The sequence below is a fragment of the Glycine soja genome, chromosome 20 (assembly GCF_004193775.1).
Source record: "Glycine soja cultivar W05 chromosome 20, ASM419377v2, whole genome shotgun sequence".
Classification (NCBI taxonomy): Eukaryota; Viridiplantae; Streptophyta; class Magnoliopsida; order Fabales; family Fabaceae; genus Glycine; species Glycine soja.
In genome coordinates this window covers 22,133,980-22,148,018 of record NC_041021.1, presented here as the reverse complement: position 1 = coordinate 22,148,018, position 14,039 = coordinate 22,133,980, and the positions used below count along the sequence as shown (strand labels likewise).

General features: G+C 39.1%; 1 protein-coding gene across 1 annotated transcript; it reads left to right on the top strand.

Annotated features, from left to right (window-relative positions):
- The first annotated feature begins 393 nt into the window (after positions 1-393).
- Positions 394-711, top strand: LOC114401916. Its single transcript, XM_028364491.1, has one exon. It carries the CDS (start codon positions 394-396, stop codon positions 709-711), a length of 318 nt encoding a protein of 105 aa, XP_028220292.1.
- Positions 712-14,039: the final 13,328 nt, after the last annotated feature.

Below are 14,039 nucleotides of genomic sequence, written 5' to 3'. Positions count from 1 at the left end.
AGTGATCGGGGCTCTCATTTTTGCAACAACCAACTTCAGAAGATGCTGAGCCATTACAATGTCACACACAAAGTAGTCTCATCGTATCACCCACAAACAAATGGTCAAGCTGAAGTTTCTAACAGGGAGCCAAAGAAGATTTTGGAGAAAACTGTAGCCTCCACTAAAAAGGATTGGTCAAGCAAGTTGGATGATGCATTATGGGCTTATAGAACTGCCTTCAAGACCCTTGTAGGTCTGTCTCCTTTCAAATGGTTTATGGCAAAGCTTGCCACTTACCAGTAGAAATGGAGCATAAAGCATAATGGGCTTTGAAGTTTTTAAATTTTGATGAGGCTCTATCAGGGGAGAAAAGGAAGCTGCAACTCTTGGAGTTGGAAGAAATGAGACTAAATGCATGAGTCCTTCAAATTGTACAAAGAAAAAGTGAAGGCTTATCATGACAAGAAGCTGCTAAAGAAATACTTCCGATCGGGTCAACAAGTTCTATTATTCAACTCAAGATTAAAGCTGTTTCTAGGCAAGTTAAAATCTAAATGGTCTAGACCATTCACCATCAAGGAGGTCAAGCATTATGGAGCAGTGGAATTATTTGACCCTCAATCAGAAACTTCAGATAGAAGCTGGATAGTAAATGGCCAGAGATTGAAGCTATGCCATGGTGGGAACATTGAGAGATTGACCACCATTCTGCAATTACAAGACCTCTAGAGGTAACATACGTCAAGCTAGTGACATTAAAGAAGCGCTTACTGGGAGGCAACCCAACTTTTTCTTAATTTTCTCAGTCATTTTTCTGTTAATCAATGCATGTAGTTTAGATTTTGACTCATTTGAGATTGCTAGAGTAAAGTGTTAAGCATATGCTTTGTATGATAAAGGGGTTGGCCAAAAGCTTCTCTAAAGCATGGGATGAGAAAAGAACTTAGAAAATTTTTAGTCATCCAACTAGCTAAGCGTGCCCCATGCGCTAAGCGAGACATACCCTATGCGCTTAGTGAGTAGCATCTCTTGCTAAGCGCGCCAACCCCCATCCATTGGCTATTGGGGTCTCGCTAAGCGAGATAGTCACGCTAAGCCCGAAAACTTCTCAGGTTGTGCATTTAATGGAATAGGGCTAAGTGAGTCATCTCGCTGAGCGTGACATAGTCTCTCGTTGAGCGCAAAAGGATCTCTGCTTGGACTTTCATGGTAATTGGGCTAAGCAGGCCATCCCACTAAGCCCAAAACCCTCTCTAGAATGACAATAGTGCTAAGCGAGACCATCTCGTTAAGCGCAACCCCACTACTGCATCAAGAGGCATTTAATCCGCTAAGCGAGCCATCTCCCGCTAAGCAGAAGTTGCAGACCAATCAGAGTTGCATAACTCGCTAAGTGTGCCTTCTGCTCGCTAAGCCCAAAAACTCTCGGGTTTCCTAATTTTCGAATTGGGCTAAGCGAGTCAGTCCCACTAAGCACATGAGTTTAAATTCTGAAAATTCAAACGTCACTGAGCGCTTGCTTAGCGAGTCACTCGCGCTTAGCGAGCAAATCGAAACTGCCAAAAATAAAACATAACTACCTTAGGCAGTTACACTTCACCAAAATTATAACTTCCCTCATTCATCATTTGCAATCATCTGCTCACTTTGCACCATACTCATATTTTACCTCTGCTTATTGCCTCAAACTTCCACTGAAATCTCTACAATCCAAGTAAGTTTCTTTACTCTATTGTCAATTTAAATTTTTGAACCCTAGGGTAGAAGACTTATAAGTTGTTCTATGATTTTGTGTTGTTGATGTTGTTGTTGCCTTGTAGTTACTTGTTTAGTTAGCATGTAATTAGGACTATAGTTTAGCATATAATGTAGGTTGTTTGCAGGGCTAAGCCTCAGGCTTCCTATGCCTGAAAAGTGGCTAGGGAGTTGAGGCTTTGAAGCCCCAATTTTCTAGAAATTTGATGCACTCACTAAGCGAGTTCATCCGTTTTGATTGAATTTCTGGGTTTTCTGATGAACACGCTAAGCGAGCCCTGTCCCGCTAAGCGAGTTCATCATTTCTGTTTAAATTTCTGCATATTTGTATGAACTCGCTAAGCCATTGCACTATGGCTTAGCAAGCCTTTAAATTTCAGTTTTTAATTTTTGAGTTTGCATGCACTCGCTAAGTCGGCATGTCGCGCTTACAAACAGAACATCCATGCTAGGAAAATTCTCCCCGAGAGGAATGTTGAGTTGTAGACTACGCAGTACGACGAGTTCAGACAAGAGCTTAAGAGACGGAGGTGGCACAGGGCCTTGACCTTGAAGATAAGTCCCCGAGGCAGGTCAGAGTGCGGGGCAAGATGATTAAATTTGATATTGTGACTCTTAACGAGTTTCTAGAGACCCTAGTCATCTTGGATCCTAGGGAGAGGTACTTGGCCTACTCCAGATTCTGCAGCACACACCCTAACCCCCAGGAGCTCGCCACTAGATTATGCATTCCAGGGCGGGGATTTGTGCTTAATGCAGAGGGGGCCCCTTAGAAGCTGTTGAGGAAGGACCTCACCACACTCGCACAGACATGGAGTGTCCTCTACTACTCTAACCTCGCCCCTACTTCTCACACGTTCGATCTTAATATGGACAGGGCGAGGTTGGTATATGGACTCGTCATGAAGATGGACATGGACATGGGCTCCATCATCTCTGGACAGATATCACAGATGGCCCAATCCAACTCCTCTTGGCTTGGATTTCCTGCGCTCGTCATTGCTTTATGCATCACTAGAGGAGTGGTTCTTGATTCATTGACTTTTGAGTCCCTGGGCCCGGCCATTGACTTGGCCTATATCAGGAAGAACTGCTGGAACCCGGATAATCCAACGATCACCTTTCTTGGGTCCCGCAAGGCCAGGGCTTGAAGACCCTCAAATGCTTCTACTTCTGCCCCTGCTGCCACTCTAGCTCCCACACCAGCACCTGCACTAGCACTAGTTCCTCCTCCAACACCTCCAGCACTCTCCGACCCTTCCGTGTAGACCCCGAACGTTATTATGCTGATGCTGCAAAGCCTCCACCACGGCTTATGCCTGGTGATGCAGAGCATACACGACTTGGCTTGGCAGCGGCCCATCATCAGCATGGAGGAATTTATGGCCTAGGTGGCCTGGTTAAGAGTCCAGCCTTCTTATGCAAGGGGAGGTGAGGCTCCTACAGCCCAGGAGCTCTAGCTAAAGCCAGAGGAGACAACGGAGGAAACACCAGAGGACACTCCTGCAGCCACACCTATGGAGGTCACCGATGAGGGAGGCACTATCGACACAGATTACGTAGCGGATATCACAGCAGCGCAGGGCACCTGGGATCCTTGGCCCACTCCAGCACAGGACACCACTCCGATGCCAACTCAAGATGCCCTCACATCACCTTATGACGACCCAACACCGGCTCAAGATGATTGACGACAGGATTCCATTTTATTTTTCTACTATTTAGACAGTTTTACAGTTTTTAGCTTTAGTTTAGTTTATTTACTTAGCATAATTTTATAGCTTTTTGAATAGTTTACGGGTTTTAAACTATGCACAATGGTTTTTGGTTTTTGAAACATCTTTTGATTTTAATTTATAGTGTTTGTTGATTGGTTTGAATTGAATTAATTGCATGAATTAAGTAATTTGTGATACTAGATCACATGCCTTGAATAAGTATGCGGTAGTTAGAAGAGAAAGAATATGAAATTAGGGGCGTGAGTGAAAATATGTTTGTTTGACAGGTAAATAGTGAAGGAATCATTGGCTATAACTCGGTGAGATGTGTGAATCTAAATTGTGAGAGAACGACTAGCATCAAGTATCGATTTTTGCATGAATCTCTGAATACTGAATGAATGCATGATTTGGAAATGATGAAGGCCATGATTGATCTGATTTAGCCACTTAGCCAAATAGCCTTACCTTGTTCATGAATGATTAAACCCTTGCACCCATTTTGAGCCTGAATATGATTGAATAAGTCTTTGAACCCTAAGCCTAATTGAAATTATAATCTCTGTTAACCTTTCCTTAGGTTATAGGAGAGCATTATGGTTTAAGACAAATTTGCCCCAAATTTGGGGGAGTGTGTTTGGGTGAGTTTGATTGCAGGAAGGAAAGCAACAACCACAGAAAACTATATGAAGTAGCAGTAAGCATAAGCTGCTAAAATAAAATAATAAAAAAGATGAAAATTCCAAGAATAAGTAAAGTTGTGTGTTGTTGTTTGAGTTGAATGTCTATTATGCTTGTGACATATCAATAAAAGCTGGGAATTAAAGAAAAAGGTGATCTAAGGATGAATGCTCTCCTAGAACCTAAGTTTTGCATCCTAGAAAAACCATGAATTATTTGTAGCTCAGCCTTATTACAAGCCAAGAAAGTCCTTCAGATTCATTTTGTGTGTTTGTGATTGTATGGAATGAGATAAAATGCAAAAGTTGATACTTGTGTTGGTTGTTGATTCGAAGAATTACCTTAAACACTTGTGCTTATGAGAGAAACAGTAGTCGTGAGGATTAAGCTTGATTCACCTTCCTTGATACCTGTTATGCTTGCTAGCTTATTCCATTTGTGTTGCTTAATAGACATGTTCATATCTTTAAAATACTGCATATCTTTGTGAAAGGTTGTTGGTTGAAGCATTGCTAGTTTTCTCTGTTCATGTGATTGAAACATTTGAAACAAACACGATTTTGGCTAACCACTGTTGACTCCTATCACTTGAGGACAAGTAAACTGTTATTTCTTTGCTTGCGGACAAGTAAAACTGTAAATTTGGGGGAGTTTGTTAGTTGTTATTCATAAGTTAGTTTGGTATTGAAAATTTTCAAGGAGATAGCACTATACCTCCAATTTATGGTTCTTTTTGTAGAAATTGTACATATTTTCTTTATTGTGTTACTTTATAGGGTAGAAACTCCAATTTTGTGACCTAATGTTGAATCCATCTCAGTTTCAGGCCAAAGAAGAGAAGTTAAAAGCTACTAATGACTCACTTAACGAGGCAGATTGACTAAGCGAGATGCATCTGCTTAGCGAGGCATCATGCTCGCTTAGCAGATGGGAAACCCTAGAAGAGGATAAGCCATAGATTTGCACGCCCAGCGAGGGCGTTGTCTCTTCTTGCGCTCAGCGTGCCCATGCTTGCTTAGCGGATTTTCACTTACTCTCGCTTAGCGAGACATGCTCGCTGAGCGAGCCTTCGAAAGCTGAAGAGTCCAAGAGCCTTTAAAATACTGAAGTTGGCAAATTTCAAAGAAAGTTGGCGGAGAACGAGTTTGGATCAGCAAAGAGAGCTTAGCTTAGGAAAAACAGAGAGATTTAGGGTTTAGAAGCTAGAGAAGGCATTCTCCATCATCGTCTTCCAATTTCTTTCACCAAAAATAGTTTCTTTCTGGTATATTTGAAGTTTTGCTAGTAATGGAAGGCTAAGCCTCTTTGTTGGGGAGCTACTACTGAACCTCTTGATGTAATACTCTTACTATCCATTTAATGTTATTTCTCTGTGTTCATTGCTTCTATCTATGCTTATTTTACATGCTTGTGGCTTGATCACCCATTTGTGTGTGTAGTTAGGCTTTTTAGTATTGGAAAATGCTTTAAAACCTTAGAACTTGATAGAGCAAGCTAGAAATCTGTATGTCTAGGAATGGAGTGCAGTGATCTAGTCCATTTTACACTGTAGGTTTAGTGCAACTCTTTTAGAACAAGTTTGCTGAGGAATTGATCGAGGTCGTACCCGAATCAAATAAACATTAAAAATGCAGTATCTAGGAAGTGATCCTAGGTCGTCTCCCAATTTAGCAATGGTCAACCAAACGTTCATAACAAATAGTAGGAAAATAGTAACGAATTGGGGGGGGGGGTTGTTTGTTTTTGTAAATTAAACAGCGAATAGATGTGAATTAGAAAATATCAGAATTAAAACATGTTGCTTCCCCTTGATTCACAAGGAAGTCTCTTATCCTAGGTTACAAGAGTTTATCCTTTATCAGTTCAACCACTTAATCCAACCTTAAATTAAATTACTAAGCGAAATTTAACATAAGGCTTTCATTATATGATTAAGCAACACATACACCAATTAATCATGAACAATCATTAAGCATGAACATAAATTAAGCGCAGAGACAATTAATCAAGCACTAAGCAAGCATGAATTAATAGCAACAAATACAGAGTAATTGGTGAAGAGGAAAAACTTATCATAATTTAATAGTAATAATAGAACCTCAAAGAGAGTTGTGCTTGGTCCTCAAGAGAAAACAATGCTGGAGACTTAGCCTTCCATTAATCAATAGAAAACGAAATTGTAGTAGAAACGAAGAAAACTAGAATTATTCTCCAAAATGAAAAGAAACTAAAACGAATTGAGAGTAGCACTCTAAAACTAAAACGAAAAAGAGAGAGAGGAGAGGAGAGAGAGAAGAGAGAAGAGAGCCTAAACTAGAACCTTGGTGCTGTTATATAGTTTTCAGCCCCAAAACTTACAAATCTGTTTTAAATCCAAGCCCATAAATAAAATAAAATCTAGATAAGATAAGATCTAGATTAAATAATATCTAGATGAGATCAAATCTAAATAATATCTAGATAAGATAAAATTTGGTAGAATAAAATAGTCTGCTCTCTTCAAGTCCAAGCCTAATTCTGGATTCAAGCCCAATTGCTTATAATTCTCCTGAAATTAAATTAAAAACACAAAATTAATCCAGTAGGCCCAAATGATAAAACTGCATAATTAATTTGACAATTAAGGCTAATCAGTAATTAAAATGGTGACAAAAAGGGTTAAGAAATATGAGAAAATGATGACACATCAAATCCCCTCACACTTAGCCTTTTGCACTTCTGGACAAAATAAAAAAATAAAAAAACAAAGCAAGGGAAAAATTCAGAGACATTAAAGAGAAACAAACAACAAAACAACAATTACATATTTCTCAATGAATCTCAAGGAATGAAAAAAAATGGGTAACATCTAACATGAAGAGATCCAAAGAGTCAAGACATCCGTGAAAATCATCCAAGCAACCCAATCATGGCAAAATAGTTAATCAGCTCAAGAATGAAAAGTGATAAAGCCTCACAAGATATACACTCTATCTCTCAAGTGTCTAGGCTACTATTTACCCTCAAAGCACCCATGAAAACCAACACCACATAAACTTGGCAAGATTCTAAAATTGACAATCAACCCATCAACACAAGCACATGAGGATCAAAAGGTTTTTTAAGGTTGTGATGGGGCCAAGGACAAGGTAGGGAAAATATGGAATAAGTAGCTAAATCCCAAAGGAATAGAGGAGCAATGGGGAATAAGTGCATATTAAGAAAAAAATAAGAAAAGCTAAAGATAAAATTTAAACGCAAAGAGTAGAGCCAAGAGTCTCATCATTCTTTTTCCATTTAAGATCTTATTCACTCAACTTTATTGCTTTTCTTTTCCTTTTTTTTGAATTGATTCTACTAAATTTTTTTTTTTGCACTATAGCATTTGAGAAATAACATATCATTCAGCATGTCCAACATTTAACCAGTATACAATGTACATCAAGTATGGCCCAAAATACATCATGAAGCATAGCCAACGAAATATGTTATCCAGCAAAACCCCCCCACACTTATTCCCAAAACAATTCCATAGCTCCAAAATTCCTTAAGGTTAAGGTGAGATCATGGTTTTTCACTTAAGGCTTGTAATGAGCTTCAAAACAAAGAAAGGGAAACATAGGCTCAAAGGGCTATCAAAGGGATTAATTCAAGGTAAGTCCATTTGGCTAAAGGCTTACAAGAACAAAATTGTCTAAATCATTTCCAAATATGCATATGAATTAGGAAGCACCAACAAGAATCAAGCCAAGGCTATTGTGCAAGCAATCAATGGGGCAAAACACACCAAATGATTATGATGATGGCTCAAATTCTCACAAAGGTAAACTTATCACTTCCAAATTGAGCTTTCAAAACTATCATGACATGTAGAGGAAAAACAAGGACTTCAAAGCACAAAATGTCAAGTGACTTTTATTTTCAAAACAATTACCCATTACTTGAACATATCCTATAATTCAAAGAAAAATATGCAAAGTTGTACATGCAAACAGAATTGACCTAAAATATTAAACTAGAAACCCAACAAAACTAACAAAATTAAAAAATTTAACACAACTAACAAAATTAACAAAACTAACAAAACTAGCAAAACCAATGAACACTCCCCCATACTTAAACAACACATTGTCCTTAATGTAGCACAGGTAAAAGATTAAAAGCAATTAAACCATCAAATAGAATCAAACAAATGTAATAAAAGTAAAGAAGGAGATAGGAAAAGGAAAACTCCCTAAGTCATGCTGGAGGAAGAGTAGGGTGGAGTAAGAAAGTCTCTTCCACCACTACGTCCACTAAAGAAGGGTTTATGAGGAATGGCTTAAGTCGGTGTCCATTGACCTTGAAGCTCTTGTTTGTGGAGTCGCTTTTGATCTCAACTGTACCATAAGGAAAAACATTAGTAATAACAAAAGGACCAATGCACTTAGACCTCAACTTACCACTCATGAGTCCAAGCCTAGAATTATACAATAACACTTTTTGCCCAACCATGAAGTCCTTCTTAATTATCATGCTATCATGGAACTTCTTGGCCTTTTCTTTGTAGAACTTGGCATTCTCATACGCTTCTAGGTGGATCTCATCTAACTCACTCAGTTGCAACTTTCTTTCCTCACCAGCTTGATCCATAGAGAAGTTGCAGGTCTTCACTGCCCAGTATGCTTTGTGCTCAATCTCCACTGGAAGATGACATGCCTTTCCAAAGACAACCCGATAAGGAGACATTCCTATGGGTGCTTTGTAGGCAGTCCTATGTGCCCAAAGAGCATCATTAAGCCTGGTACTCCAATCTTTCCTGCTTGGCTGCACAATCTTCTCTAAAATTCTCTTGATCTCCCTCTTAGAAAATTCTGTCTGTCCATTGGTTTCGGGGTGGTATGGTGTGGATACCCTGTATACAACCCCATACTTTTTAAGCAAGGCATGCATTGATTTGTTGCAAAAATGGGTTCCTTGATCACTAACGATTGCTTTAGGTACTCCAAACCTGCACAATAGATTAGATCTGACAAAATCTGCAACAACCTTAGCATCATTAGTTCTCGTGGGCTTGGCTTCCACCCATTTTGAATCATAATCAACTGCGAGGAGAATGTAAACATAACCAAAAGAGACAGGAAAAGGGCCCATGAAATCTATACCCCAGACATCAACCACCTCACAGAATAGCATAGGTTGCTGAGGCATTTGTTATCGCCATGTAAGTGCACTTCCTGCTCTCTGACACTGCTCACAAGTGCTACAAATCTTCCACGCATCTTTAAAGATGGTGGACCAATAAAAGCCACAGTCAAGAACTTTGTGGAAGAATGACAGAACTGCAGGACTGAGTCAGTCTCATGATCTGGAATGTATCATCTAAAGACCTAATCACTGCACAATTTCCACTAGTAGGGGTCATCCCAAATAAAATGCTTAGCATCACTTTTAATTTTATCTTTTTGAGCCTTAGATTCTAAGGGAGGAAAAACAGAAGCAACTAAATAATTGACAATGTTAGCAAACTAGGGAGTAAAAAGAGAATCAGAAATACTATACAATATATACAAATGATCATCCGGGAAATCATCCCGAATGGGTGAATCCTCATCAGACACACGTTCGATCCTCAGTAGTAGTATAATTCGCTTGGGCAGCATCTAAAGTCCTAGAAGCATAATATATCACCCAAGGCAATTTATCAATTTTCTGAGCAAGGACAGCCCCCAATGCATAATTTGATGCATCACACATAAGCTCAAAAGGGGTTGTCTAGTCGGGTGCCTGGATGATGGGGGTGGTAGTCAATGCTCTTTTGAGGCAATCAAAAGCCTCTTTGCATTTATTATTAAAGTCAAACTCCACCTTTTTTTGCAACAAGTTGGATAGTGGAAGGGCTACTTTGCTAAAATCTCTTATAAAGCGCCTGTAGAATCTTGCATGACCAAGAAAAAATTGCACCTCTCGCACGCAAGAGGGGTAAGGCAATTGTGAAATAATAGAAATTTTTGTAGGATCTACTTCAATGTCCTTATTGGAAATAATGTGGCCTAAAACTATACCTTGCTCAACCATAAAATGACATTTTTCAAAATTTAGAACAAGGTTAGTTTCAGTGCATCTATTCAAAACCTTTTCCAGACTATCCAAACAAATATCAAAAGAGGATCCATATACAGTGAAATCATCCATAAACACTTCTATGCAATTTTCTAAAAAATCACTGAAAATACTGATCATGCACTGCTGGAAGGTACCAGGGGCATTGCATAGGCCGAAAGGCATCCTCCTATAGGCAAAAGTGTCGAAGGGGAATGTGAATGTGGTCTTTTCCTGATCCTCAGGAGCAATAGTGATTTGTATATAACCAGAAAAACCATCAAGGAAACAGTAGTGAGATTTACCTGCCAGGCGTTCAAGCATCTGGTTAATGAATGGCAGGGGAAAATGGTCCTTTTTGGTAACCTGGTTCAGCCTCCTATAGTCGATGCAGACTCTCCAACTGTTCTGCACCCGAGTAGGAATCAGCTCCTCCTTCTCATTTTTTATCATGGTGAGGCCGGTTTTCTTCGGGACTACCTGGACGGGACTCACCCATTGGTTGTCGGAGATAGGATAAATGATTCCATCTTGCAAAAGCTTGGTTACCTCCTTCTTCACTACATCAAGAATCACCGGGTTGAGTCTTCTCTGTGGCTGTCTTACTGGTTTAGCCACATCCTCTAAATTTATCCGATGCATACATGTGGATGGGCTAATACCAAGAATGTCCGTCAGGGTCCAGCCTATAGCCTTCTTATGCTTCTTGAGAACTGATAATAGCTTTTCCTCTTTCTCATCAGCAAGGGAGGCAGATATAATTACTGGAAAACTTTTGCTATCATCCAAGCAAGCATATTTTAAATTTGATGGCAGAGGCTTCAATTATGGTGTGGGCGGCTGGATAATGGTAGAAAGAGATGGTTTCTCAGCCTGTACCTCATAAAGAAAGTCAGATGTATGTGTACTTCCTGAAACATGGTTAGTTCTATCTGACTCAAGAAAATCAATCTCAAGAGGTAAAACATCACCAGACATGTAATCAATATCAATTTCAGATTCACTCTCAGCATCCAATTCAGCCATATGATCAAGTACAAATTCAAATTCAATGCATGAAGAGTGACAGGCATGCAGATTAGAATGAAGATCATTCATGTATTCATCAACAATATGGTCAATTATTTCAGCGTGAAATACAGAAAGATCTTCAGATGGGTGTTTCATAGCATCAAGAATATTAAAATGAACAGTTATATCACCAAACTCCATAGATAGTGTGCCTACATAAACATCTATCTTAGTTCTAGCACTTTTCATAAAAGGTCTGCCTAGAATGATGGGAACTGATCCTTGAGAAAATCCTTCCTCCATATTCAAAATATAAAAATCAACAGGGAAAATCAGTTCACCAACTCTAACTAAGACATCCTCTATGAAACCAGCAGGATAGGCAACACTTCTATTAGCTAAATGAATCACCACATCAGTTGACTGCAAAGGACTAAGAGATAGAGAATTAAAAATAGACAGAGGCATAACACTAACAGAAGCTCCTAAATCTAGCATGGCATTGTCAAACTTACTGTTCCCTATAATCCAAGGTATGCTGAATGTACCTAGATCTTTACATTTTTCAGGGATTTGGGGAATAGATTTACCAATCAATGCGGAGACATTTCTGCCCATACTAATTCTTTCACTTCCTTTAAGCGTCTGCTTATTAGTGCACAGCTCCTTCAAGAATTTAGCATATCTTGGAATTTGCTTTATTGCATCCAGCAGAGGTATGTTTACCTCTACTTTTCTAAATGTTTCCAATATCTCCTTCTCTACCTCTTCCATTTTTTTGTTGGAAATTGCTCTTGGAAGGAATGGAAGAGGGATATGCTGCTTCTGTAAATCAGAATTACTAGTGGAAGATTCATCTGCATAGAAATTGTTAGGTAACTTACTCTTTAAATTTTTGTCATCATCTTTTTCTGGAGTAGAGTGAAGTTGGGCAGGTTCATTTGCGGATGATGAAGATGTTGCTGGTTGAGGTCCTTGACACTGCTTTCCTGACCTCAATGCAATGGCACTCACATTTTTGGGATTCTGGACAGATTGAGAAGGTAATCTGTCAGAATTTTGGGACTGTTGTTGATTTAACTGTTGATGCAAGCTCCATTGGAGCTTGTAGGCCTAGGATCTTCTTCATCAATGGATTCCTTTGCTTCTTGGAAGATGAATGGCAGCGGAATGGAGAAAGGAAGAGAGAGAGGAGACGCCACTTCAAGGAGAAGATGAGTCTAGAAGAAGCTCACCACCATAGGAGGCCATGGATAAGAGCTTGGAGGAAGAAGGAGATGAATGAAGGGAGAGGGAGAGAAGAGCACGAAATTTTGTGCTCTAAATGAGCTTTGAAATCTGAAGTTTAATATTCAAATGATCAAAGTTGAAAAAAATGCACACACATGACCTCTATTTATAGCCTAAGTGTCACACAAAATTGGAGGGAAATTCAAATTTCACTTGAATTTGAAATTGAATTTGTGGAGCCAAAATTTCACTAATTATGATTACTGAATTTTAGTTATGGTTCAGCCCACTAATCCAAGATCAATTCCAAGATTCTCCACTAAGTGTGCTTAGGTGTCATGAGGCATGAAAAGCATGAAGGACATGCACAAAGTGTGACTATATGATGTGGCAATGAGGTGTAGTAAGCAAATGCTCACCTCCCCCTCTAAAATTTAATTGGATTGGGCTTCTACCAATTCAATTAAATTTATTTCCAACCACACACATCAAATATCCACTTAGTGCATGTGAAATTACAAAACTACCCCTAATACAAAAACTAGTCTAGGTGCCCTAAAATACAAGGGCTGAAAAATCCTATATTTCTAGGGTACCCTACCTACATTATGGAGCCCTAAATACAAGGCCCAAAAATAATGAAACCTTAATCTAATATTTACAAAGATAAGTGGGCTCGTACTTAGCCCATGGGCCAGAAATCTACCCTAAGGCTCATAAGAACCCTAGGGCCTTCTCTTGCATCTCTGGCCCAATCTACTTGGAGTTTTCTATCCAATGCCCTTGCGGGGTAGGATTGCATCATTCCCTCCCCCTTGAAAAGGATTTGACCTCAAATCCCGATGTTCTTGAAACTTTGGGCTTTTTTCCTCAACACCTGTAAAAAGAACAAAAACATATGTATTAGTGGTGTTTAGTATGTTGAAGTAAGGTAAGGTCTGAAAACTCATTTCCTGGGCATCTTCCCATGAAGGAACATGGTTCCTCACCAACTCAATGAGTGGTGCTACAAGTATAGAAAAATATGGGGCAAACCTTTTGTAAAAGTTTGTTAAGTCTTGGAAGCCCCAAATTTTTCTTACACTTGGTGGAGCGGGCCACTCAGGAATGACCTTTATTCTCTTAGGGTTCATAGGAACCCCTTGATCACAATTTAAAAAATTAAGAAAAGTAAAGCAATAGAACATACCTTTTTTTGTATTTTCATGTTGATTATTCCTACCAAAAAGTATGACAAACCTAAGGTGTCCCATATGAGTGCCTAAGTTTGTATTGAAACTAAAAATAAGAACAAACCTACCTAATGAGTCCCTATGTACACAAATCATGAAGATGTTGGGTGCACGAGTGATTTTACAAAAGAGTGTTGCACCACCCAAAGCATTCATTACACCACCTATTTTAGGGATTTGGTGCCTAATAATACCTATTTTGGGCACCAACAAAGCACAAGGATTTAATCTCTTGCGAACCAAACCCTCATCCAACAACTCCTTTACTTGAGGAATAAACTCAAGCCTAAGAGATGTGGCAATGCTAACAAGTGTCTTTTTACAAAGGAGAAAATGTGGAGGTTGTCTAAGAAGGGAAATTTCTTTAATA

Excerpts from the sequence above, each read along its gene's own strand:
- LOC114401916 (XM_028364491.1), top strand. The coding sequence starts at position 394 with ATGCATGAGTCCTTCAAATTGTACAAAGAAAAAGTGAAGGCTTATCAT.